Source organism: Daphnia pulex, chromosome 3 (assembly GCF_021134715.1).
Source record: "Daphnia pulex isolate KAP4 chromosome 3, ASM2113471v1".
Classification (NCBI taxonomy): domain Eukaryota; kingdom Metazoa; phylum Arthropoda; class Branchiopoda; order Diplostraca; family Daphniidae; genus Daphnia; species Daphnia pulex.
This window is the reverse complement of record NC_060019.1, coordinates 5,452,508-5,478,607: the sequence shown is the minus strand read 5'-3', so window position 1 is coordinate 5,478,607 and position 26,100 is coordinate 5,452,508. Positions and strand designations below refer to the sequence as shown.

The 26,100-nt window shown below is 40.7% G+C and overlaps 3 protein-coding genes across 11 annotated transcripts; 1 reads left to right on the top strand and 2 right to left on the bottom strand.

Moving 5' to 3' along the window:
- Positions 1 to 511: 511 nt before the first annotated feature.
- LOC124189753 (paramyosin, long form-like) lies at positions 512 to 7,119 on the top strand. The gene is made up of 18 exons (XM_046582216.1): positions 512 to 1,190; positions 1,402 to 1,458; positions 1,781 to 1,867; positions 2,107 to 2,273; positions 3,306 to 3,384; positions 3,462 to 3,581; positions 3,654 to 3,779; positions 3,849 to 4,045; positions 4,116 to 4,248; positions 4,319 to 4,535; positions 4,594 to 4,721; positions 4,788 to 4,900; positions 4,973 to 5,168; positions 5,239 to 5,367; positions 5,431 to 5,595; positions 5,674 to 5,880; positions 5,952 to 6,152; positions 6,266 to 7,119. Exons 1-18 carry the CDS (start codon positions 1,059 to 1,061, stop codon positions 6,470 to 6,472), a joined length of 2,661 nt encoding a protein of 886 aa, XP_046438172.1. The 5' UTR covers positions 512 to 1,058; the 3' UTR covers positions 6,473 to 7,119.
- Positions 6,910 to 25,792, bottom strand: LOC124189755 (neurocalcin homolog). 5 transcript variants are annotated; one of them, XM_046582218.1, is made up of 8 exons: positions 25,653 to 25,792; positions 23,029 to 23,230; positions 10,732 to 10,876; positions 10,513 to 10,631; positions 10,246 to 10,434; positions 9,537 to 9,803; positions 7,496 to 9,104; positions 6,910 to 7,411 (listed from the first exon to the last, which is right to left on the bottom strand). In XM_046582218.1, exons 3-6 carry the CDS (start codon positions 10,799 to 10,801, stop codon positions 9,603 to 9,605), a joined length of 579 nt encoding a protein of 192 aa, XP_046438174.1. In that variant the 5' UTR covers positions 10,802 to 10,876; positions 23,029 to 23,230; positions 25,653 to 25,792; the 3' UTR covers positions 6,910 to 7,411; positions 7,496 to 9,104; positions 9,537 to 9,602. The 5 variants fall into 5 exon arrangements, with proteins under 5 accessions (XP_046438174.1, XP_046438176.1, XP_046438173.1 ...); XM_046582220.1 differs by lacking the exon at positions 25,653 to 25,792 and adding an exon at positions 24,373 to 24,573; XM_046582217.1 differs by having other exon boundaries at positions 6,910 to 9,104.
- On the bottom strand, positions 10,967 to 20,912 carry LOC124189756 (neuronal calcium sensor 2-like). 5 transcript variants are annotated; one of them, XM_046582224.1, is made up of 6 exons: positions 19,935 to 20,213; positions 19,597 to 19,833; positions 15,558 to 15,832; positions 14,337 to 14,480; positions 13,686 to 13,793; positions 10,967 to 13,285 (listed from the first exon to the last, which is right to left on the bottom strand). In XM_046582224.1, the coding sequence occupies exons 3-6, from the start codon at positions 15,666 to 15,668 to the stop codon at positions 13,082 to 13,084; spliced, it is 567 nt and encodes a 188-aa protein (XP_046438180.1). In that variant the 5' UTR covers positions 15,669 to 15,832; positions 19,597 to 19,833; positions 19,935 to 20,213; the 3' UTR covers positions 10,967 to 13,081. The 5 variants fall into 5 exon arrangements, with proteins under 5 accessions (XP_046438180.1, XP_046438179.1, XP_046438183.1 ...); XM_046582223.1 differs by lacking the exon at positions 19,597 to 19,833 and having other exon boundaries at positions 19,935 to 20,912; XM_046582227.1 differs by lacking the exons at positions 19,597 to 19,833; positions 19,935 to 20,213 and adding an exon at positions 16,467 to 18,414.
- Positions 25,793 to 26,100: the final 308 nt, after the last annotated feature.

Genomic DNA, 26,100 nt, shown 5'->3' with positions numbered 1-26,100 from the left:
TGAGCTTCATCCGTTTACTCGCATTTACCGCTCAGTCTACGAGTCTAATTTTAGACCAGTGGCAGTAGCTCTGCATGGGCGGTGTCTCTTTACGGGTTGTTGCATCGCAGAATTACTAACGTTAGATTATAACCTATTTTAAATCATTTGATAGAAAATTATTACAATTAGGGAAAATTCAAAAAATAAAAACATCGGATGTATGTTTGTTTGCAATAAATTTATGCAGTAGCTATAAATGTATTTACGCATCTTTTTAAATTGTTATGTTAATGCATGAAAGCAGTATGGTTGTTTTCTTAAATTTTGTGTTCCTTTATTTAATTCGGGTTTTCGGTATGATAAGAGTATAATATTAGGTAACCACAATTTTTTCATTTTAATTTGCAAAATCAATCTCTTTCCTTCACTTAGCATAGGTTTTACATGGCTTATAGAATAAATGAAATCATTCCCTTTCACCAAATTTGCCTATTCAGTAAAAAGGAATCTCAGGGTCAGTGCTTATAATAGACAAACAATTAAGTCACCTTTTCTGTGACGGCAAAGGTCGAATTACCGAAAAATCTTTGACAAGAGGTGATCAGTTAATAATGTGTTGATCAATATCCTATGTGATGTGAAAGAAAGAAAAAAAAGGGAAATTTGGATGACGATATGCTAGAGATGCTCGTGGTGGGAGGAGAAGGGTGGGTTGTTCTCGTTCATGGCTATAAAAGGAACGGCCAAGTTTTCTGAGGTGTACGCTGCCCAGAAACTGCTCTAACAGTCGGTAATTCGAGCTACGTTCAATGCTGAAAGGTCTCTCGCTTCTGAAGCCATCCCTACTTTGGACAGCCGATCTCTCCGCCCCTCTGATCTGTTGTGGACGGACTTGCGCAGTGCCGGCCCGTTCCTGTAGCGCCAGTAATACTTGCCGACCGGACTGTTTCTGCCTCACCAGTCGCCCGACAGTCTTTTGCGAAGGAGTTCTACCGCTTCTTGTGCTCATCATCGACCGGACCTACTCGGCTAATTGACATCACACCTTCAAAAGTTCGTTCGACGTGCTACACGAAATGTCGGGAACCGTCTCGAAATCTTCGACAACCACCAAATCGTCTAAATATGTCTACCGCTCAACCGGCGGAGCTGGAACCGATGTCACCATCGAGTACTCCACTGATATGTCCGCTTTGTCTCGTCTTGAGGTGTTCATTTCCTGCCATTTTTCTTTTTAGATTGTAACCATCAAATAACACCCAAACAAACACTAATTCATTCTTCGACGTGCGACTTCATGCGTGATTCCATCCGATTATTTAAATCTGAAAATTTGCCCAATTGTTCGTCGATGTATTAAATGTTGAATTTCTCTGAATTTAAATAATTCATTTTCAGAATTTAATTTAATTTTTGTAGGACAAAATCCGTCTTGTCCAAGAGGATCTAGAGACAGAGCGTGAGCTTAGACAGAGAGTAAGTACAATTTTTTTATTCATAGCCAAAGTGGACTAAACTATTACCTACTATAAAACTGTAATACATTAAGAGAATTCTTGCTTCTGCTTTAATTCCAACAATATTTTTCTTGAATATCGAAGAAAATGATGTTTTTCTTATGAGTATTTGAGCTTGGATATAAATAGCTTAGCGCTTGGACCATGAAATGTTTGGCCCAGAAGCCAAGAATTTTCAGTTTTAGCATTGCTACACAAAATAAGAAAAATAAACCCGAGAATTTCTGTTAGTCGGCAGTATTCGGTGTCCGTAATACAAATTAATTTTAATTCGATCTCAGGTTGAACGAGACAAGGCCGATTTGAGTGTTATGGTCATTCAGCTGCAAGAGCGTCTTGAAGAAGCCGAAGGAGGAGCTGGAAACCAGGTATATGACTTTCTGGACATGTTTGCACAATCCATTTGCCTTGGCGATTTTCAGTCATTTGAAAGATTCGCAACGGCATTTGTTTACCGTAATGTTTGTTGTATAGTCTAGTTTAAAAAAGTTACAAATTCTGCAAGAAACAGTCAGTGGCACACGGAAAATGCATACATAATAAACTCTTCCAAAATCAGTCAATTAATTTTCAGTGTGAAAATATTAACGAATCTTTCCATTTTCAGTTGGAAATCAACAAGAAACGTGACGCCGAGTTGGCTAAACTGCGAAAACTGCTGGAAGATGTCCATCTCGAATCTGAGGAGACGGCCCACATGCTCCGCAAGAAACACCAAGAAGCCGTTGTCGATCTTCAGGATCAATTGGAATTATTGGCTAAAGCGAAATCAAAGTAAACCACTCATAACACTTCATTTCCTAAACGCCATTTAGTTATGTATAATTATTTAGTTAAAAAAATACCCAGCGAAACTTATTTGTGGTACTGTTTCATATATTCGAGGATAAAAGTGTGACATGTAGATTTTAAGTTGCGAATTGACTGCTAATACTTACCTAAGTGATACATACCTTGCAAGTCTAAACTGTTTTTAGAATACAGAAGAGCAGGAATCCTTTGAGAAGGAGAAATGAGAAAAGAAGGGTTCTGAAAATAATGCGTAGCAACCGATCCTATTTTTACACTGCCACGTCAACCCTCGTGATCTAAAGCACTCCAGCTGTTCCAGTACGTTCAGGAGAGATACCCTTAGAGACCTTGTCGTCTCTTTTACCCGCGCTTCTCCACAGTATTTTTTTTTTCTTTCTTATTTTTTTTTTTCAACAACAAATCTACTAAATTAAAATGCGCTAACTGTTGAAACGTCCAATAACATTTGGTTTCTTAAAGAAACTATTGCAGTCTATATTTGTAAGGATTTGAAAGGTTTAAAGTAGTGATGGAACTCTTGAGTCTAGACTGTTCTTATTCTTGAAAAGGTTCCACTGTAGTGAGAACACATCCGCATTTGTGGATCTCAATGCTTTTCGTTAAGAAATTTGAATGAATTGGCGGAACTCAATCTTTAAAAAAAAAATCAAAATTACTTTTTTGGAAAGGGATATCACTTTTATGCAGAAGCGGGAAGGGGAGTGGAAGGGGTGTGGCTCAGATTTGAAATGGTCGTTTGCACAAGCGTGCATCTACATTTTTTGTTTGTTGAGGAGTTGGGTTTGACTTACTCACAACATGGCCACTTGTCACGCCTAGATAGGAATTTCTTACGGTTCTCATTGCTCCGAGATGCCCGGAGCAGCTATGCACTGCAGAATAATGTTGCGTCCCTCATATTTGCTAGTAAATATTAGCGAGATGTTAACTTCAATCTGATCGCAAGTAACGATTAAATTACATAAAACTGATTCAATTTTCCTTCTCATTCAGGGCTGAGAAAGAGAAGTCAAAGTTCCAGCAGGAGCTGTTCGAGCTCATGTCTCAAGTTGAGTCAGCCAACAAAGATAGAGTAAGATACTAAGATCTCATTACAGATTGTTGAACAGGACGGTCTAGTTATTCTTAAATCATTGTTTATTTTTCCAGGCCACGTACGTCAAGCAAGTAGAAAAGTTGGAATTGCACGTTCATGAGTACACCCTCAAAGTGGAAGAGCTCAACAGAACAATTATCGACATCAGCAGCCACAAAACTCGTTTGTCCACTGTAAGACAACGATTAACAAGATTTACAATTTGTTAAAGGAAAATTATCACAAAATCTTTATTTGGCCAACAGGAAAACATTGAACTGACCAAGGAAGTTCAAGAGCTGAAAGTCAGCTACGAAAATATCAGCTATTTGAAGAACCAAATCAGCTCTCAGTTCGAAGATCTTCGTCGTCGCTTTGAAGACGAAGAACGCGTAAGAATTTCAACTTCAAATCTCCAGGTCACGGCACTAAAAAAAAAATTCATTAATTTTTTCTTGTAGCGTCGTTCCACTTTGGAAGGTAGTTTGCACTCGGTCGAAATTGAGCTGGAGTCGGTCCGCGTTCAGCTGGAAGAGGAAGCGGAAGCTCGTTTGGATTTGGAACGTCAGCTCTCCAAAGCCAACCAGGATTGTCTGTCGTGGAAATCCAAGTACGATCATGCCTGCACTTCTCACACTGAAGAGATCGAAGAAATCAGGTAGGACGTCTATATTTTTTCCCCCGATTTGATGAAAACAGTTCGTGATGCAGTTCCTGTTGTCTGTTAGGCGCAAATTTCACATCCGGGTGACTGAACTGGAAGAACAGATCAGCGCTTTGATCTCCAAATGCTCAGGTTTGGAGAAGATCAAGTCGCGTCTGCAGAGCGAGGTAGAGGTTCTCATCATCGATTTGGAGAAGGTAATACATCTAAATACTCAAGAAAAAAGAAGTAGCTACCTATTTTATAATTGAAACTTGATCAATTCAGGCTAATACCACCGCTCGGGAGATGCAGAAGCGCAGCGAGCAACTGGAGCGCATCAACATTGAATTTAAATCCAAGTTGGATGAGCTGACTGCCCTGTACGACGCTTCCCAGAGAGACAACCGCAACAAGGCGACAGAGATTTCCCGTTTGACTCACGAACTGGACAAAACTCGCGAACAGAAAGATCAGCTCACTCGCGAAAACAAGAAATTGGGCGGTAAATTCATATTTTTCGAGTTTCACTTGTTATTTTCATCCAATATTCCCTTTACTAGATGAGAACGCTGAGCTGAAGAGCCAGTACTCTGAACTCAACCGCAGATTCCATGAATTAGAAATTGAATATCGCCGTCTAGAAAACGAACGTGAAGAGTTGGCTGCCGCATACAAAGAATCAGAGGCTGTACGTACACCGACATCAAATAAATTGGATAATTTGATTAGCAATTCATTCTTTTGTAACATTCAGGCTCGCAAAGGCGAAGAACAACGCTCTCAACGCATGGCAGCTGAGATGAACCAATACCGTCACGACATGGAGCGCCGACTTACCGATAAGGAGGAAGAGCTCGAATCTATCAAGTAATTACATCAGTTTTGGCACTAACGTAATTCCATTTCAGCCACTCATTCACTCCCAAACGATTTTGAAAGGAAGCAAATGTCTATCGAAATCGACCAGTTGAACTCTCGTCTTGTCGACGCGGAAACCAAGTTGAAAACCGAAATCCAGCGCATCCGGAAGAAGATGATGATCACAATCACCGAGTTGGAAATGACATTGGACGTTGCCAACAAAAACAACATCGATCTTCAAAAGACCATCAAGAAGCAATCCCTGCAACTTACCGTAAATTCTTAGGCAGCACCATCCAAATCCGGTTATTTCATATTATCGGTTCTCTGGTTTAACTTGACAGGAACTTCAATCAATGTACGAGGAGACCCAGCGTCAATTGCAAATCACCATGGATCAGTACGGCGTGGCTCAACGTCGCCTGCAAGCTATGCAACAAGAACTGGAAGAGATGCGCGCCAACATGGAAGCTGTACGACAAATTCAATTAAAATGAAAACTATTTTTCCAGGCTAAAACATTCGTAAATGAACAGGCTCTGCGTGCCAGACGTGCTGCTGAACAAATGGCAGAAGACGCTAGTGCTCGCATCAATGAGCTGACCACTGTCAACGTCAACCTCACTTCAATCCGTGTTAAACTCGAACAAGAACTATCCGTGTATGCCGCCGACTTCGAAGAAGCCAGCAAAGAACTGAAGGTGAGTCCCCGATGGGTTGAACTATATTCGATGTATTTTAGAACAAAAATTATAAAAATTGATTTATTATGATGATAGTTGGCTGATGATCGTGCCCAGCGAGCTCAAGTTGAACTTAAGCACACTATGGATGTTCTCCACGAGGAACAGGAACGCATTGTCAAAATTGAATCCATTAAAAAGGCTTTGGAGGTCGAAATCAAGAACCTGACCATCCGTTTGGAAGAAGTTGAAACCAATGCGCTGGTCAGCAGCAAGAGGATCATCAGCAAATTAGAAGCCAGGGTAAAGAGAAAGCAGTTGTGGATACATGCGCATTGAATCGAGGCTTTAACTTGATCGTGTTCGATCTCTAGGTCCGTGACATTGAATTGGAGCTCGACGAAGAACGCCGCCGTCATGCTGAAACTACTAAAATCTTGCGCAAGAAGGAACGCCAAGTCAAGGAAATCATCATCCAAGGTGAAGAAGATCACAAGAACGTCTCTCTCCTTCAAGATTCGGTTGAGAAACTTACCCAGAAGCTGAACGTTTACAAGCGCCAACTGCAAGAACAGGTAAAGGCCGCTGGCCGCTATCTCGCATCCGCCAACTGAGTTGTTACAGAAACACAATTATAGGAATGGAAATATTAACCTTTTTTTTTTTTTTTTTTTAAATTGATTTGCAGGAGGGTATGTCGCAACAGAACTTGAGCCGCGTTCGCAAATTTCAACGCGAACTGGAGGCTGCCGAAGATCGGGCCGAATCTGCCGAGACCAACTTGAACTTCGTTCGAGCTAAGCATCGTACTTTCGTCACGTCTGTTCCCGGAGGTAGCACCACCTCAAACGTCTACGTAGTCGAAGAGCAGAAGCATTTTACCGAGCATTTCTAACTGAATAACAAATGAAATTATTTCCTACCGAGAACGACGACGGTGCAGCATGCTGCATCGATACTAAGGAAAAAGCACAGAACTTTTGATAAAGCGAACATCATGTTTTTAAAACATTCATTTGACTTGAGTTTATTTGATTCTATCTGGCGGTGAGAAAAAGAAAAAAAAAGATCCAACAGCTATAACATGCCCAAAAATCTATTATGCACAAGGCATCTGTACTTGTAGGCACTAGGATGTAACGGGGAGAATGGGTGTATAACTTTCGTCAAACTTAGGGCATAACACAAGTATATTTATATCGAACTAGTTTCGTAGCAATAAAATAACATTGAACTATACTATGCTGACCAGTTTGTCGCTCAGCCGTTCAGTTTTTACCGATGCTTTCTCCCATTAATGATTTCAAACCCCCCGTTTCTTTTTTATTTTTGTTTTTGTTTATTGCTTTAGAAGTGCTTTTTATTGACTCTGAAAGTTGATGCCTCATCTAACTTATAAAGTATTGGCCTTTCTCCTCATTTGTTGTTTTCGTCACTGTGCCTTGTATGACGCCTTATACTCTTTTGCCATCTATACCTTCTTCTCCAAAAACAAAGAATTCGTTGCTCTGGGCATTTAAAAATACACCTAATAAATGTCAAGTTTTATATACTGTCTTAGATGATGTTATACCAATTGTCAATGCCGAGCACTTTCAATTCACTTGTAAAAAACACAACAAAAAACTTCACAGATAGAATATTATATTAAGGAAACAACCATTAGCATAGTAGAAAACTAGGCATATAAAACCCAGATTTCATAAAAATTTTAAACACATACAACGAATGATCCCCATATATTTGTGTCCGAGAAGCGCTCAGCCGTAGAAGACACTATTCCATGAACCAATAAAATCATCCAGCTCAATGCCGCAAAGTCTGAAAAAAAAACCTGAAAAAGCATTAGAGAATTATTTTGCAGCAAAGTATTTTACCATGTAAAAGTGTTTGGCATGCGATAAAAGATATTCCATACCGGTATATTGCTGTTCAATTGGCTCCTCAAATTATGGTCCATAAATTGGAAACCAAACATTATTAATGGACAAACAGTGAGTCCATAAAAATAATATGCACATTACATAGGGCATTAAAAAGTAGGTTTACTTTGTAGCATTTGTTATTACTTACTTAATTAACAATAAAGTAAAAGTGATCCAACATATTTTTTATTTGAATTTTCAAACTGTTCTTTTTTTAAAATCTCTGATTAAGTGAATGTCGTAACTGAAACTGAAATTAACAAAAATTCACTTATATATATGTGTTGTAAATGATTGAATTGATGTGGAGAAACTTCTGTTTGGTTAATAAAATGGTAAATAATAAAAAAAGGTGTCAGAACTTTTTCCGCTAAAGTGCCAGTACATAAGCAAGCGGAAAAGTGCGATCAGCAAATCAACTTCTTTTTCCGTTCAAGTACAGAGTGGACCCAAGCTTTAATGTTTGTTTCTCCTCATACTGCCATTCGAAAGTTATCTGTTTAACAAAGTGGGATCAAAATAACGTGTGCATGATATACTTTTGTTTTCATATGTATATTAATCGTAATTTAAGGAAACATGCATTGAATTTCACGGTAAAGATAAGCGACAGCTCGAAAGTAAGTGGGTGCTCATATTCAATTGATAACTAAAGCTTTCATTCATCTTGCTGGGGTTGCTCAGGTGGAATTATGACGACGGCACTCAAATCCACAAGAATGTGAGAAAAATGGATCCACACCCCCAAAAGGTTGGAGTCCCAAACACTGAAGAAGGCGGAAAATGGCCAATAAAATAAATGCAAATACCAAGTTGCAAAAACACCATGTCACAGTTTGAAAAAGAATTGAGAGAAAAGATAGCAAAAAAAAAAGAGAAACACGCACCTGAGAAAAAGTAAACCAACCACCTCATGTAATTATTAAAGAATGTGCAATGCTGTCGTGTTTTTTTTTTCTCTTTTTCTAGAGTTGTTTGGAGTATGTTTGTTCACTCTTGCTTGGCATATTATCTTAAGAGCCACGTTTCACGATTTCCATGATTGCAATACAACTTTGATAATTATTATGTAATATACGGACAATGAAAAATTTGAAATGGAACTCAAAATAAAGTAGAATAAAGAAACCTTCATGAGGTAAGTATGTACCCAGCCCGAGTCGCAACAAACGATATTACAGTAATGATGATGGAATATTCTACTTAAAAAAAAACAAAATACCATCAAAAACTGAAAAATGAAAGAGAGCCAACTATACAAAATGGTTATCATCCATGGGACACCAATTTCTCCAGATTCACTCAACAATTTTTTTTTGTAAAGATAATTAACACACACAATTATGATCAGAGGGACAAACGGACTTGTCTAATCGCAGTCTTGCACTCCAAAGGGTTTAATTAAATGTACCTTCATTTCAGTCTCCTAATTTGTTTTCAGTGACATATTTATCTGTATTTTCAAGATGGTATCAATGAGAAGAGTAGAGGAGATCTGGCGGGATGTGGGGGGGGGGGGATGGGTTTGTATTGTGTTTTCTTTAGGGTATATTGTCGATAGATGTACATGCCACAAACTGATTGGCCCACTCCTTCCTCACTCTAAATTTAAGAAAAAATAATATTTTGTTAAGAAAAAGAAATTATATATTGAAAAAGATAAGAAAAATAATCAAATTAATTTTGTTTTATGACAGCGCTTTAACTTTAAATGTTTACGGAAAGGACGTCAAAAATATCGTTAACACTATTTTGAGATGAAAACGTTTGAATGGATGTAAATACAGGAGTAAAAGATTCCGTAATTATGCTTATAATAGACCCTCTTGTAACTATTTTAGTATGCGCGTGTCTTAATGCGCTCATTAAGTATTTGGTGTCTTCTAGTCCATTACGGAACGAATATTATTCAGAGCTGACTCAACGTCTATAGCATTCTATACACAACACTTCTGCTTTTCCCCCTAGGGAGAATAGCAGTTCACGTTTGCATATTCAACATAGATTAAACGTTAAAACTGTTCTCGTGTTTACCCCTTACGATAAATTGTCGAGATGTCATTGTCGTGCGTTGTGTGCTGCTGTTTGGGAGGGTTTTTGCTACTGTGCAGCTCCCTGGGTATCGCACTGAAGCAGCCGGACAATCGACGGATCACTTTTGGCTCCTTCGATAAACTCTTCAAGCGATAGCTTCCCATCCATATTTTTATCCATTTGGCGAAAAATCTTGTCGGTTCGCTTTTCGGGAGTAGATTCATCTTCGGGCATCTTCATCACAGAACCCACCATTTTGTAAATTGCCTATTGAATAAAAAATTATCATATCAATTCCAATGCAAATTGCCATATGTGTTCGCGATGAAATTGATGCAAAATAAAATGAAGACAGAAAATGAAAACATAAAATAAAGAGAAACGACGACGCCAGGAATTTGGAACGCGGGCGACTTTACGTCATTTAAATCCGACTTGGCCATTATCTCGTGTTGGGAAAAGTTAAAAGACAGCAAGCCACATGCTTATGGTTATTTCATTGCACTGAATCGCTAGCAGGATGTTTTGTAAACCACAAAGTGGATGCAGTAAAATAAACATCATTTGGAAAATAAAACACGCCGTTTCCTTCCAATGATAACAAACAAATAAGAGAACTAACCTAATTTGGATATCTCAAAAGGTATATGATGAACACCGACGTCGCAAGTGAATATGAAATAGAAAAAAAAAATGTCAAAACTCTCACCGTAACGATTTCAAGCATTTCCTGTCGTGAGATGTATCCGTTCCCGTCAAGGTCGTACATGGAGAAAGCCCATTTCAGCTTTTGTTCCAGTTTACCACGGGAAGTGACAGATAGGGCACAAAGAAATTCCCGGAAGTCAATGGTCCCATCACCGTTGGCATCAAAGGTTCGGAATACATGTTCAGCGAACTTTAAAGTAATAGTAAAAAAAAAAAATAAGTTAAATAAGAAAACTATGCATACGAATTTATATTGTCTAATAGTTACCTTAGATGCGTCACCGTAAGGGAAAAAGTTGCCATAGATCTTTTTGAATTCTTCAACGCTAAGGTGCCCGCTAGGACAATCTTTTAAGAATCCTTTGTACCACTCCTGAATTTCCGCATCTATATTTTTGTTTTTTAAATGCCACAATTACATTAAACAATTCATGAAATAAAAAAAGGCTTTTGGAAAAAATGGAGGGATTGAAAATGAAAATCATACCAGAGAATTCCGTATTTTGACGCAAATCCTCCAAAACTTCTGGTTTCAGCTTGCTGTTCTGTTTCCCCATGACGAAGGGACTAGATTACAAGGAAGGTAAAACAAATTGGTCCTGCAAGATCACCGTCTCTGTGTTGCAGAAATTCTAGTAGAAAATTCAGTCAGATTAATTACATACAGTTTGATATCAATCAGTTTCATCTGTGTACGATCAAGCGAGTCGAAATGTTGGTTGTCGGGTTTAGAGGGTCAATTTCTTATTTTTCGGATCAAAAAATGTATTCACACGTACAATTTGGGGAGGTGATCACCGGGACACAAATGGAATATTCAAAGGGAAATGAAATACTCGAAAAGGATTGAATGTTTGAAAGGAAGAACGACAATAGGTTTTTTTTCCGACACTCACGAGCGGCTTCCAATGTGTTAGCGAATGCATGTACAGTACATGTTGACAAAGGTGAAAAGTTGATGTTGAAGAAAAAAAAAGTCCGTTGAACGAATGCGAAGGAAATCAGTCGGGAGACAAAACAAGAGAGAGAAAAGTGGATAACAGTGCAGTAACTAGAAAAAGAGACGGGAAATGATCTACGAAAATGGATAATAATAAAAAAATAATAAATAAATAAAAAATAATGATAATAATAACGGGGAATAGAGCGCAAAAAGGAAAAGAAGGATCGAGGCGAATGTCAATATGAGGAAATGGAGGTTTGATGATTTTGAAAAGAAGGAAATGAAACAGGCTAACGCCAGCAACAGCAAAAACCACTCACGCATCCAAACATCTGGTGAAAGAGAAAAAGAGGAACCCAAATACTTGTGGACGCACGGAATGTTATATACCCATATTGTTATCAAGTATTTTCTAACTTGATCGTTCGATTCGCGATAGTTATTGGAACGCAGAATTCGTGGAGGCTAATTAGGGAGATAAAAAATACGAACTATTTCAAAGCGGATGAAATGGACCAGCAGAATACACAAATAAACAGAGTCGTCAAATCATAAAATCTAATGTGTTGGGTTTTTCCTATGAAATATTCGCAATTGAAGCGGATGCGTGAAAAAGATGTTTAATTATGCAAATGTCAGACCGCCAAACTTTCGGATATTTTTTTCAAGGGCGACCACTTACGCTTATTAAAATGAGCTCAAACTACACTCTTGTTATTAGCTAATGGTTCTTATTGGCAACCCTTCTCTGTTCAATTGATTGGCGAGTTGCACATGTGAAACAAAGCCCAATCACAAGCAAGGATAACCCGTCTCGAACGATTGCCAGCCCATCAGATTATTTTGTGCACGATTGCGCTACGTGTGATTTATTCTCTAACGCTGTGACTGGTACCGCACGCCGCCCAAGGAGCGATGATTCTGCGGCCAAGCAAAAAAAAAAGAAGAAAATGGAACGAAGAGAAAGAGGGAATCAGCACACGCACATCTACATTTGTCAAAAACCGATCATGAAACTACTACGATATGTGCGAATTTCGCCAGAGAATACGTGAAAAAAAGGTGAGGCGATTTTTTATGTGGCAGTATGTACAGGACAAATGGAAACGATTAGATGAAGAGGTCGAAATTCGGTTGCTGTTTGGCTTTGCCAAATCAACCAGCGAAAAATCGATACTGGGTCGTCTAAAAAGAACCAAATTGCAAATGCACCAAATCCACTTGGTAAAGCTTTGATTAGCGAATAGTTTTGGGTCACTTCAAAATTGGCAATGAAAAGAATATTTAAAAAATGAAAGAAAAATAGCAAAGAGTGAAATACAATTTAGGTTTTGTAATGAAAAGAAACTTGGGGGCTCTCGCGATTGATAACAAGAAGATGTGGGCAGATGAGGTGACAGTTTTCCGCTGGTGGTGTGGGAATTCATTTCGATAAATTCCCCCATTTCCTTCATGTTCAAATGCTGCGCAATTTTCCTTTTACTTGTGCGTGATTTTTCGTATTTAACCAGTATCATGTTTCTTGGTTAAATTGCAGTCGGTTGCAGTCAGCGAAAAAAGACGAGAGCAAAAAAATCAAAATAATAATTTAAGAAAAAAACGGTGCACGGTATCGAAGTGGTTTCAACACACAAGCGCACTCGGGAGAATTTCACTCGTGACCAGTGCAAAAATGTTGTCAAATCAAGTTTCACTCATTTTTGGCGCAGCCAAGAAAAGTCAATTTCCAATGTGTCGCCACCATATTTTTAACTAGGGGTTATCAAAATTTTTGAATAAGAATGTTTTGAAATGATCGAAGTCACCTCGTCCCCTTTTCTCTGATTTGCGTTGGGAGACAAAACGGGAGGCTTTCGATTGGTACAAGGATGATAGGGGAGTGGGTGGAATGCGCTTAAAATCCAGGCGAGAGCATTTTCGAGAGTTCTTCATCTTGCAGACAGCCCTTGAGGAATTCTTCTTCCGTTAGTTTGCCGTCGCCGTTTTCATCCATCCGAGCGAAAATGCTTTTCGCGCGCTCCTCCGCAGTGTCGGGAGGCCGGCTGCTCGAACTATTGCCCAGCATGTCGTAGATGGCTTGCACAATCTTTGTCATCTCCTAAGTACGTCAGGCAACAAGTCAATGATTACAAACAAGAATAAAATTGAAATCTACCGCGCTATCTTTTGGCCATATTTTCCCAGTTTCCCACAGTCTACAGCTCCTCTCCTTAAACTAAAGACTTGGAATAGCGGAGTGGAAAGATCATTTTAAATCCAAATGCTTTCAATGATGAGAGTGCATCTGTTTCAACATGAATAGCAGCAGTGGAACAGTATAAGCAAATGCTAGTATAGTATTACGACCTAGACGTTTGTCAGATTGTTTTAAATGTAAAGGAGACGACGAATCTCGAGGGAAGATAAAAGAGAAACGCGAGTGGGCTGCGGCATCGCGAAGGTGGAGCCATGATAAGTTGTACTGGGCCGGCGCCCGGTGATGTGCGCATGATTGTTACCTGCAAATCGATGGAGCCGTTGCCGTCGACGTCGTACATGCGAAACGCCCATTGGAGCTTCTCGTTGGGAGTCCCTGCCGACGTGACGTCGATCGCACACAAGAATTCCTGTTTGAGCAGAAGAAAGTATACAACAAAGTAAGAAAACGTGAAAATCCAGACAAAGAGAGTCTTTAGATGCATACACAAGACGAAGACGAATAATAAAACGGAATGACTACTTCATTCGCTCGAACTCGAATTTTAAGTCAACGTATTCTCAAGGAACCCTTAATGCCCCATAGGCATGATCAACTGCGCAACTGGTAACAAATAAAGACGCCAAATCGACGCTCGTCGCCGCATAATCAAATGGACAATATGGACGACAGAAGAAACATTTTAATTCAGACCAATGTTTAGTATTCAGTTGTTTTTATCCCCATGGGCAACACAGTAGATCTCGCTAGAGACAAATGTTCCATCCACTTGAAAAGAAAAATCCAAGTTGAAAGAATTATCGATTGAGTCAACGTAACAATGCCGCAACTCTGCAATTCTCCAACGACATGAGCGATCGACCTCCGATCCCGCACTGGTGTTGACAGATATTAAAACGGGGACAGAGTTTGCTGCCAAAAGAGGAGTTGGAATTTAAAATGAAACACTCACTTTGAAATCGATGAATCCGTTCTTGTCTCGATCGAACGTTCTAAAGACGTGGTCGCAGAATTCTTCGGCGTTGCCGTTGGGGAAAAACATTTTGTACATGTCGACGAATTTGGCCGGCGTTAAGCGTCCACTCGGGCAGTCTTGCTGGAAAATGATCAATAAGAAAGAAAACACAGAGATGAGATCAGGAAAATAAAGAGGGAGCCCAGCCCAGCCAGTCTCTCTACTTGTCTACTTAAGAGAAAACGTAGGAATAAGCTCAGAGGAGGAGGAGGCCAACAACTGTTAACAAGCCGGCCGAGAGGACGAAAGAGATAGAAAGTGGAGATGAGAAGAGACATAGGGCCCCAACCACCAGCAACATTCACGAGGACAATGAAAGGGATTATATAAAAGACAAGCTGGAGACTAGATTTGTTTGCAAAGAGGAATATGACCTAGTCCTCTTTGGCGGAGAGGAGGCAGATCACTTCATATGTGCACACACAGACACACAAAGAAGGCAAAGCTTTCCATCGGGGAGTAAATGGAGACGGACATCATTCATAGTCATAGAGAGACATGATATGAGAGTTTGTCGCTTAGAGAAGGATCGACGGACTCTGGCGCACCGTTTGCTTTTCAAGACTTGGGAGTCGTCTAACTCGCTTATATTCACATTCACTGGCACCGACACCCGCTGGCTGGATGTGCCAGCAGCGGGGGGAACCAGCTCCTCCGGCCGCCAATCAATACAGGCCCTGAAAACGGGCGACCAGGAGCAGAGAGAAGGGCAGATGAAACGGAACCATGCTGCTGTTGCTGCTGTTGCTGCACATCATTCTTAATGCAGATGAAGAGACTAGAGCAACTCGACGACGCCTTTTTTTACTCTCTTATGCACTGCGAAGAAGGAAGAATTGCCAAACTGCTTTCGCCGACAATGATTTCTCATCCAGCAACGATCCCGTCATAGGCCCCATTATTTTCAGGGAAGGATTACGACTAAAGGTTGGACAGATAGTGAAGCACAAGAAGATTAGACCCGACCCACAATCACCAAAGACGGTTGGAGGGGTTCTAAGGTGCAATAAGACGGGCAATTATTGTGTAGCAAAGTAGAAATGTTGCGAGTTAAAGTTGTTGGCAACCAACGGGCATGCATAAGAGCAAGGAAATCAAATAATAATAATTTAAAAAAAGAAAGAGAGAGAAAAGACAAAAAGAACGAGAACTACTAACCCGAAAACCTTTGAACCACTCTTTGATGGTTGCCTCGTCGTAGCGAGTGTGCTTCTTGAGATACTCCAAGTCCACTTTGGAGATCTTTTGCTTACTGCCAAAACAGCCCATGATGTTTCTGTTTCTGCTTCTTCTTCTTTTGGCTCCGGCCGCGATGTTTTCTTGCAGTCAACTCGCCGGATCACCCCGTTTCCCGTCCGACTTGGCCACCGGCAATAATTCCCTTGTTTCCTTTCAACTAAGGCGGAATAGTCAGCTGTCGAGGGCTGCGAGATCTGGAATTCGGTACCACCCCCGAAAAAAGAGAAAGAGACAATGTTACATACAAATTAACACTATTGTTGTTATCTATGCCTATACAACTAATAATCGATAGTGGGGGGACTCTGCACGTAGCCTATCAGTGATGCAGTTATCGTTGCTGATGAGATAAAACAAAAGAAGGTCCGTGACACACAGACACAGAAACGGGAAGCGCAACGGACGATGTCGACACACGTCAGCACAGTCAAACTAAACTCGAGTAGGAAATACAAAATAAAAAAAGAAAGGAGAAATAACGAGAGAAACTGGCACTGTCAACAACGTGGACTGAATGGGCGAGATGTGGAGCTCGTTTCCAATTAAAGCCCCCCCAGTCTCGACGCGCTGTTTGTCTATGAGACCACTTGTGTGCACACTGCAAAATTCGCCCAAGGCCCGAGCTCCTTTTTTTTTTCTCAAAAAACCAACCGGCCGGGTAAAATCAGTCGAGATAACAAGTCGGACACTCGGCTCTCACTTGACCGGAATGTTTTCAACGACTTGGGTCTGTCGTCCGTCCTCTCTGTGTCTGTGTGTTTAGATTCTAACGAAGTTGCGACTAACAAGACAAGAAAACTGAGCCCCAGCCAATCGCAAATAAATCACCTGAAAACAAACGACAGTGCACCAACAACAACCCAGAAAGAAACTAAAAAACGAAAAAAGACGAATTCTGCGGCTGTTTAATGCAGAGACGATCACAACAGAGCGGCCACGTATGATTCAAGAGCTCAACTGACGGAATACTGAGGGGATGGGGAGAGCACCCAACGATGTCGTCGCCCTGGCAACGGACCACGCCAGTCAGACCGGGCACACAGCAAGACGGCGACGCACTGGGACTGTGACGTGGGGTGTTAGATAGGTGTCCAGGGAGCCAAACAGCTTTCCAACGCGCAACGGGTGGGTCACGAGATGGATCGCAAAATCGTGACGGAACGTCAACCCAAACACACAAAAGCAAAAACAAAAACAAAAAAAGGACATTGGCAACCAATAAAGAAACAAGAAGACAAAAGAGTTATTGGGCGGACAATCTGCACCGGGCGATGGTTTTCCAATGGACGGAAAGAATGACAAGCCTATGTAGATGTTGGAAATAATTCACATGGACCCGATAGACTGTTTCATAGTCAATCTTCTTGTCCGTTCTCACCGCGATAAAAAGAAGAAAAAAAAAGGAAAAGAAACATAGAGGGACAACAGATGGACGAATTCGATCGGCCATTGATTGGGTGTGCGTCACTCCTGGAACAGACGGTATTTGGCGACAAGGACGACGCAATATCTTCAGATCGAATCGTTATAATGGGAAATGGCCGACAGGCGACAGATGGTATAACCTCCCCGTCTTTCCGTCGCGATGGGAACATCAAATGTCTGGACATGGACTCTGATTGACAATCCACCACTACGCCAAGTTGATTCAACCCCAAAAAACAAGAATTGGAAACATTTCAAATCAAAACCAAAAAGAAAAGAAACAAAAAAAAAGGGAAAATGAAGAATCGGATCGTGTCTCAGCGCCATACTGCTCTGTGTAACAACGACGAGGTGAATTATGTTTTTGCATGGCAACGCCAGGAAAAATAAAAAAAAAAATCCATTTGATTTTCTCTCCATGCGAGGGGGGAAAGAAAAGCGGGCTTGAAAAATAAAGAGGTCTGATTAGTAGCAAGTCTCACGTTTCCTTCCTTGAAGTGCTCACCTCGTCATTAAAAAAGGCTACGACTGTGCGCTAATATCAATGTCGACGTCGCTTGAAAATCACGTAAAAAAAAATCATGGTAAATGATTGCGACACGAGACGCGAATAATTCCCAAGCTAAAAAAAGAAGAAACGGAAAAAAAAGAAAGAAAAAAGAAAGAACTTGGTCAAACAAAGCATTCACAGAAAAGAAAAGGATACGGGTTGAAGAAGTTGTCCAGCACGCCTGGCTATACTGAGAATCTTGTGCTCATTGACAACCTTGTTGTGTACACTCGATTGCGTCGTGAGGAGAATGGGGGAAAAAAGCAGAAGGCTAAATGAGCTCAGCAAAAGACAATGATGTAATCACGACCCCAACTTTTTTTCTTCTCTCTCTTCTTATGTCCGAAATGTCTCTGTGTTGAGTCGACAAAGGATCAATTATTCATCTCGAAGCTAGCAGTCACGGGGGTCGTCAAGACAATGTCTGACACGGACACATCGATTGGGCCCAACAAATGAGCGTCTCGAAATATACGACTGATGCCAGACAATCAAATTAGCGACACAAACACCGACGAGAGAGAGAGAGAGAGAGAGAGAGAGAGAAAAAAGAGGGCCGAATGAGCTCAATAATGATTCTCATCATCTCCAACAACTACACAACCGTATACAACACTTGAAAACTATTACTTTGGGCTCAGGATGGCTTGTTCACGTCGAACTCAAACGCACGTTCTAATCATAAATGAAGCATAATAATACGGCGACACAGACGAAAGGATTGGAGAAAAAAAGTACCCGACAAAAGATTCATTTTATGTCTAAAGGAAAGCCGAAAAGAAAAGAAAAAAGAAAAAGAAAAAAAACTCTGGGAAACTTTTGATAATACCTTTGTTTAGCTAAACGCGTGTGTGCCTGACTTTGACAAGTGAGCTGGGCTGGTAAACTGGGTCGTGACACGGCATTCATTAGACAACGGGGGCGAGAGTATAAAAGCAACGACAATGTTGCAGAGGAGCTAGGGCCTTTGAAATGTGGGCGAGTGATTTGGCGTTTTTGGCGCCCAAAAGTTATTGGACGTGTGCTGCTGCTGGCTTGCTTGCTGGCTTGCTTGCTGGCTTGCTTGCTGGCTGGCCGGCTGCTACTGCCATAAAGTTGTTTTCACTTTGAGCTCTTGTTCTACGTGTATTACTTACGGCATTCGTAAGAACCTTTGCATGTGCACGGCTGTCTAGAATCCAATTACGTCTCTCAGGGATGTGCCCAACTCGTCCTTCCTTCTCTCTCTTCTCTCTCTCTCTGTGCTCTCTGTGCTCTTTAGACTCCTCCGACAGATCACTTGAGTATATGCATATCCCTCCCGCTGGCGAGATATAACAAAACCCCCCTCCCTCCCCGTCTCCCCTAGATGACGGAGAGTGTGTATGTAGAATAAAGCGTGCCGCATTTCGAATAGGAGGACCATTACACAGTGATGCACACACGAAGACAGGCAGGAGCACGGCGCCGCTCTCTATTATTGATTTGCCGACGTTTGCGCTTAGAGCAAAGCCAGAGAGAAGCTCAGCTCAGCTCAGCTCGGCTCGGCTCGAGCAACTCTCTCTCTCTCTCTCTCTCTCTCTCTGGTTGCATCTGCAATGTACCGAGAGAAAATCACGGACCTACACAGACACAACAGCTCTGCAGCAGCAGCACACGGGAGGAGGAGGAAGAGTAGGAGGAAGGAAGGAAGGCAGGCAGGCAGGCGGACGGGCAGGCTTGTCTGCCTGCTGCCATCGTCATATGTATCGAGCGGTTCGAGAGAACAAGTGGTACAAAGGAGAAAAAGGGGAAAAGAAAAATCTTCAAGGGAAACACCAACGACAAATTCAAACAGGGTGGCAAAATATGAGACCAAAGAATAGTGGGTAGGCGTAGGACCGTGGCCAGCATCAAACCCGTTAGCTTTGTCCGTCTGCCAAACAAGGAAAAAATCAGGGGAAATAAAAAAAAACCTTTCTTGTTTTCTTTTCAACTCAATCACAACAAGTTGTTATGGAATACCAACTAAGCGGACCGATCCTCGATATTCCGGTGTAAATCGGTTGAGGTGCAGTCACGGCAAGTGCTGCTGATTCTATGACGTTGGTTCCTGTTTTGTTCTTTCTTCTCCCGCCTAGCCATCGAATACTCTAAGTAGATACGGAACGCGACTCAATCAATAGTTTTGGGGGATAGACGTCAGCAAATACTACAACTCTCGGCAGAGTAGCAAAGCCAAGACGACGTCCATATCGATCTCTTGGCAGAAAAAAGATAAAGAAAAGAGTTGGATTTTGTGCCAGATGTGTGTGAAAGGAAAAAAAAAAAACTAAAAAAAGAAAAAAAGGAAAAAAACTGACCGAAATTCAGTGGATCCCAAGAGGTGGACGAAATACCGCGAGCGTCGTGCGAAGCGAACTTAATAAAGACGGGAGAAAAATGTTGAGCGTACAATGGCAACTGGTTGTGGGGGGAGGGGAGGGGGACACCACCGCCAATGAGGAAGAGATACACGTGCGAAGGGCTCTGTGCCACCGCAACACTGACACACTGTGATACAAGGGCGGCGGTGGCAGTAGCCCGCCGATAGATTGTCCGTCTGCGCGCTGTTGAACGGCCCACCTCTCGAAAGGCGGGCAGATGAATGTTGATACCGAGGGGAGGTTCCCGCCAAAGCGCGGGGGAGACGTCGGGAGACGTCAGGAGAAGAATTGGGGAGGGAAAAAAAAAGAGTCTGATGAAGAGAGAACCAAGACCTTTTGCCTTTAGTCCCAATAACAATAGAGTGGTGGGGGGGGGGGGGACCGTGAATGAGATTTTGACAAAATGGTGCAGTAGAGACACGACTCAAACGAAGACGAGATGGAGAGTCTAGAGCGCATCCATTTGGCCATCGACAGTTTTCGGATGGCTGCAGTCCGGAAAGAGATCCCCCGTCCGATGGACTCGACGAGCATGACGGATGGAGCAGGCCTCTCTCTCTCTCAACAGTACGCTTGATAATCCATCGATTATCGCTAGCTTTCTACCTCTTCAATCTTAATCAGCTCACGGTTGGCATCCATCTCGGCGCACACAAGGGAAACAAAAATCATAATAAAAATAAGCAGAAGCCAGCAAATCTAAAATAGGGAAGCGCACTACGACAGCAACAAAAATAAAAAATCAACATGAAACAATTTTTTTGATTGAAAAGCAAAAAATGTCGATTTGAAGAAAAAAACAAAAAAATGACGACTGAATGAAGTCAGAAACTCGGGGACGCCTGCGCTGACTGGCGTGGCATTCTGACTGGCCACTCGAAGGCGTACATCAATCGACCAGTACCCCGATAGCAGCAAGACTAAAGAGAGAAAGAAGCGAAATCGGATCATTCCTCTAGTGCGCTTTTTAATTTCTTTCTCTTTCAGTCGCCATTCTTTACCCCTTTTTGATTCTATCTCCTTTTCTCATCTCTCGTATTCTTCCCTCTTGATTCTCCTCTCCGCAGAGTCAACAGCCGGATGAGGTAGAAGCGCGCACACACACACATACACACTCCAAGGTGGTGAATCGATTTTCGCGTCTGTGCTGCTGCCACTCGTCATATATATAGCGGCTCTGACAACACTGCAGAACCGGGTCATTTCGACGTTGCTCAAGGCGTCTCTCCAATCGAGCTCCACGCTGTCGATGACGACGCTCTCCTCTCCTATCCATCTACGCCTACGTCAAACATTGGACCCCTCCCCTTCCTCGCCAAATGATGGCGGAGAGTGAAACGACGAGCAAACCCTGCTAGCGATTGTGTCTGCCAAATCTTAATAGATTGTCAAAGCCATTGAGGAGAAACGTCGGCGAGGATCATGATTCATGAATAGCCAAGCAGCATCGATGCATCATCCTATCCCTACCGCGTCGATTATGATTTTTAATTGGAAAACTGAAAAGGCAAACACCTTGGGCGACAGTTTCAACAAGTCCATTAAACAGGTCGCACGCCGCAGATCAAACAAGTTCAAGTTAAGACGTTGCGCAGCACAGCCTCCCTCCGTCGCACATCCACAATCGATATCACTTATCGAAAACAATTTGCCAGTCTTTGTCTGCTCGACCGACGTTAACCCCTTTGGTGGATGTCTCAAACGCGGTTGGCCTGCAAAAGAGCCAAAGCGATCACTGCGGTGATCGCCCGAGCAGTTCACGTAATTGATTTATAGCAACAACAAATTAACCAGCCCCCGGCCATGTCATTGACAGTGGATTTAAGAAATGGAGAGAGAGAGAAAAAAAAAACTCTTTAAGAGGAACGAAGGCAGAATAGAAATGGACAAGGCGAAAAAGAGCATAAGGCGGCACCTATCGACTGGCGTAGGCCCCATCTCGACCAAACGGAGAAAAGAGGAGAGAAACACAACATTGTGAACGTCGCAGTCTCGGCGTGAGAAATCGATAGCGCCGTCAGCAGTTTGCGGCCGCAAACCGCAGACTAACGATTCAGTCCTTTTTTTTTTTTTTTTTTTTTTTTGCTTCTTCTTTTCTTTGAAGAATTGTTCGCCTTGGCTTCTGCGGGACTGCCCGGCCACAATGCAGGCACGCGGCGCAGCACGTCGGGAATCGACGCAACGCGACAAGCTGACAGCTCAGCGACGCAAAAATCAAATAAAAAAATCTTTCTCAAGTTTCTGTTATTTTTCGTAAGACAGCACCAACTGCACCGACGATTCCGCAGTGCCAACTAAGCCGAGCATTGCAAACAAGCATTGTTTTCCTGAATAAAGGTCTCACTTGGCTCGCTCGCTTCTAATAACGTGAACTTGGCGCAAAGTTGTGATAATTACTGGACAAATACTACCAAGTCTAACTTTGGGGAAGAATATCACCGTGAATAGCATCTCCTATCTACACGCGAAATTTCAAAACACAAAACAAAAACAAAACAAAAACAAAACAAAATAAAACAAAACAAATTGAATAGCATTAAAGTCAATTAGAAAACTTACCGGCTTGTTGTTTTTCTTCAGTTTATGTATTTTGATGGACGGCTTTTTCTTCCGTGATTCACTGGCACACATCACTCGGCGCAATCGTTCAGGGTTAAGGTTAAAAATGCCACTCTTTTACACGAGACAATTGCGTTATTCACGTTGGAAAGCAATCAAACATTTCCAGCATTTCCACTTATTTAACGCAAGTTACTGAACTTGTATCCGGATGCAGAACAATACATTATTGTTGAACCCTCAAGGTCCTCGAACCGGGTCACAAATTACCGAACATCATAAACACACAGAAATGTATACACAGACAGCGTTACACATTGAAATCACATGGAAGGCATTGGACAAAGACATAGTGGAGGAGGAGCACAATGGGCGGCAATATTGGAAAGAAAACCGACATTTCGACTCTGTGTGTAACTTATCGTAATCACGTTATGAAAGAATCAGGAATTGAAAAACAACGACGACTTACCTTCGTAATGAAAGATCCGAAGAAATGCCAATGCCAGAAAGAAGCTCAATTTTGGGAATAATGTTACACCTGATCTACGATTCTGCTTTTGGAAACGAAGTGCCAATTAATAAATCGATACACTTTTAACTTGAAAGGTATAATCGGTGATGTGCACTGAATTTCTCTAGAAGGCGACGCAGCTGTCATGAAAAACAATTTACTGCAATGAAAAAAATATATATATATATATATGTATTATTCGATGAGAGATGGAAAGATTAAAGATTTCTATTTTAATTTTAACAGTGAAAGAAACATTAAAATTATAATATGTACGATACTGGTACTACATATTATATATTAAGCAATAACAAGTGGTATTTGCGGCTTTAAAAAAATTATGATTTAACCTAGCACCAATTTTTGGATCAAAGACGCTCATGATTATTACCGAGTACCCAACGAGCTAGCATTGCCCCTTCTCGAGCAATCACATAGTATTGATTCAATGGTGTAATCAAAATTAGTTCCACAAAAACAGTCTGAATATAAATAAAAAAATCTGTAATTTAATTTTCTTAAATAAACTAATTCTTTATGAAATTAGAGATTTAGCACTTATTTATATATTATATATATTATAGCTGACACATAATAACGGTGATCAAAAATAGTATCCGCACCACAAGTGTATAAAAACAAAATACATTTACTGTATTAGTACGGTATGTAATACCCGTTAACAGGTTGATGACGACTCAAAATTATCCTGAAACATGGCATCGATAGATTCCCTATTATTTAGAACTAATCTCTAGATACAAAAATTGCAATATCGTAACTACGGAGGGAAACTACCCGAAAAAAGGCGTATAAACATGTTGTGTGTGTATACAAAGGGTAATGGCGTCGGTGCAATGCAGAGCAAAAAGAAACCGATCAATAAATTGCGTATGTACAACGGGTAGGCGTGGGCTCGAGGAAACAAAATTTAATTAAGGGCACGTCAGATGTACTATAGATCACGACTGTCTCATGAAATAAAAATGAAGAATGCTATGCGTAACAATTACCGAGACAAGATCCCGAATTAATAACTTTAATTCTGTGCTGCAAGTATCTGATAACAAGCACTAGCAGCTTCGATTCGGTAAGACGCTGTACAGGCTCAAATTGTTTCTAGACCCTTAAATAAAACCAGTGTAACTTAACCAGAAATGATGCTACCAATAACTTCTTCAGCATCTTGGAATGCAAAACAGTTACTGTGGTAAGAAAACCAATGGGATGTGAGCGATTCCTAATTCAAGTGTTCTTAGAGCATCGTTTGAACAATGTATAAGACAATTTAAAGAAGATTACTTTAAGACTCGGATAAACTTCAAAGGTTTTGACGAAAATCCTTACAGCGTCAACATTCTGGTTCCAATTGGTTGACTGATAAATTAGAACTCAACATATAATGGAATTAAATCCATGAGCGAAAAATGTACAGGAAAGGAGAGTTGAGGCTATTTTAAACGGTTAATCTCCGTTTTAACTGGACCTCGGGAAACAACCTATTGAAGCTAAAGGGGAGTGATAAAAAAAAAAAAATGTTATGGTTATAATTAGAAGATGATATCAATTACATCCAGTAAATGATTACGGTTTAGCGACGTCTATCTTGTTTCCACAATGCCAATGAATTTCAACAATAAAGCTCCAGATTGATATCGATACGTACTTGACAAGAAACATACCAACAAAACTGCTGTACCCGATTTCTCATCAACCTACTGCAGTAATTTAATTTGGCGTTTCGTAATTACTACTTGGCAAAGTACAGGAAGAAGAAATGAATAGCTGAGCCTTGAAATCAGCTAAATGTCAATAATCGCATACATCAAAGTAACGTGCAAGTCTCTAACGTTCCTCAATGTACATTATAACTGAAATAATTCATCACTAATTGTTGAAATATTATGCAGAATCATTTAATTATTTAATATATACACATGAAGTTATAAATGAACCACTTCAATATATATATACACATATTAGAAAATATTGTTCTCAAAACAATTGGAACTTGCATAAAATACTTAATTAATTACTATGTGAAAATGAAAACATATGGTGGAAGCATCTGTGTAGTTCTAGTGTTTGACTGTTGACAAAATTAAAGTAACTATTGATAGACTAACAGAAAATGAGCATAAGGGTTTTCTTCATTATTTAAGGAGTAAAACAATAAACAATCCCATTAAACAGCAGTATGTTAAGCTGAATTCAGATGTCTAATGCTGAGTTGTTCGCTTTTCGCGTATATTGATTAAATACAAATCACTCCAAAACTAATATTTTTTACTTGACAGTACATGTCAATCGCGTATCTTTGGAACAATGCTAGTGCCTTTGCCAAAATATGGATGTTTTGCATTATTTGGGCCTAATTCAGCATTATTTGGGCCTAATTCAACAAAGGCAGAAACAAAAATTGATTTTGCAAGACCATAGCAGCCGAAATTATACTTTCCCGAGACCCGAGTGAAAGTCGAAACTAACGCCCAATACAGATATTTATAAACCCAATCAGTTGCTGCTGTTCAACGGGGATTACGCCAAGGTATGACAATCTAATAGATTCGTGTTTAATTTACCTGAGGGGAAGATAAACGGTAGAAAATTAAGACAAACTCCATTGGAGAATAAACGATTTCCACACTCTACTGTCTCAGCCGACAAGAACTAATAAACAGCACTCCACGTATGTCGGAGTATGGCCGCCAGAGGGACAGGAGAAACAGAGACATGGAGATGAGCCACTCAATAGACAGTGGAAAATCCGTCTCATAATAATTATGAATGGGATCTTAAAATTATAGTCTCTTTTAAAATCTCATAAAAAAGTGTTGGCGATCTTCAGAAGTTTCTAGTTCGTTTTTTTATACAACCAACATCTATAAACTCGCGTAGGAACTCTCATCTCTAGCGGGCGTGTTGAATACTAATGAGAAAGAATTTAAATTTCTTTCATTAATCAAATAAATATCCTTATTAGTGTGTCTTTATTAATATCCAGTCATCGCTAGAAATTAAAATTTTCAT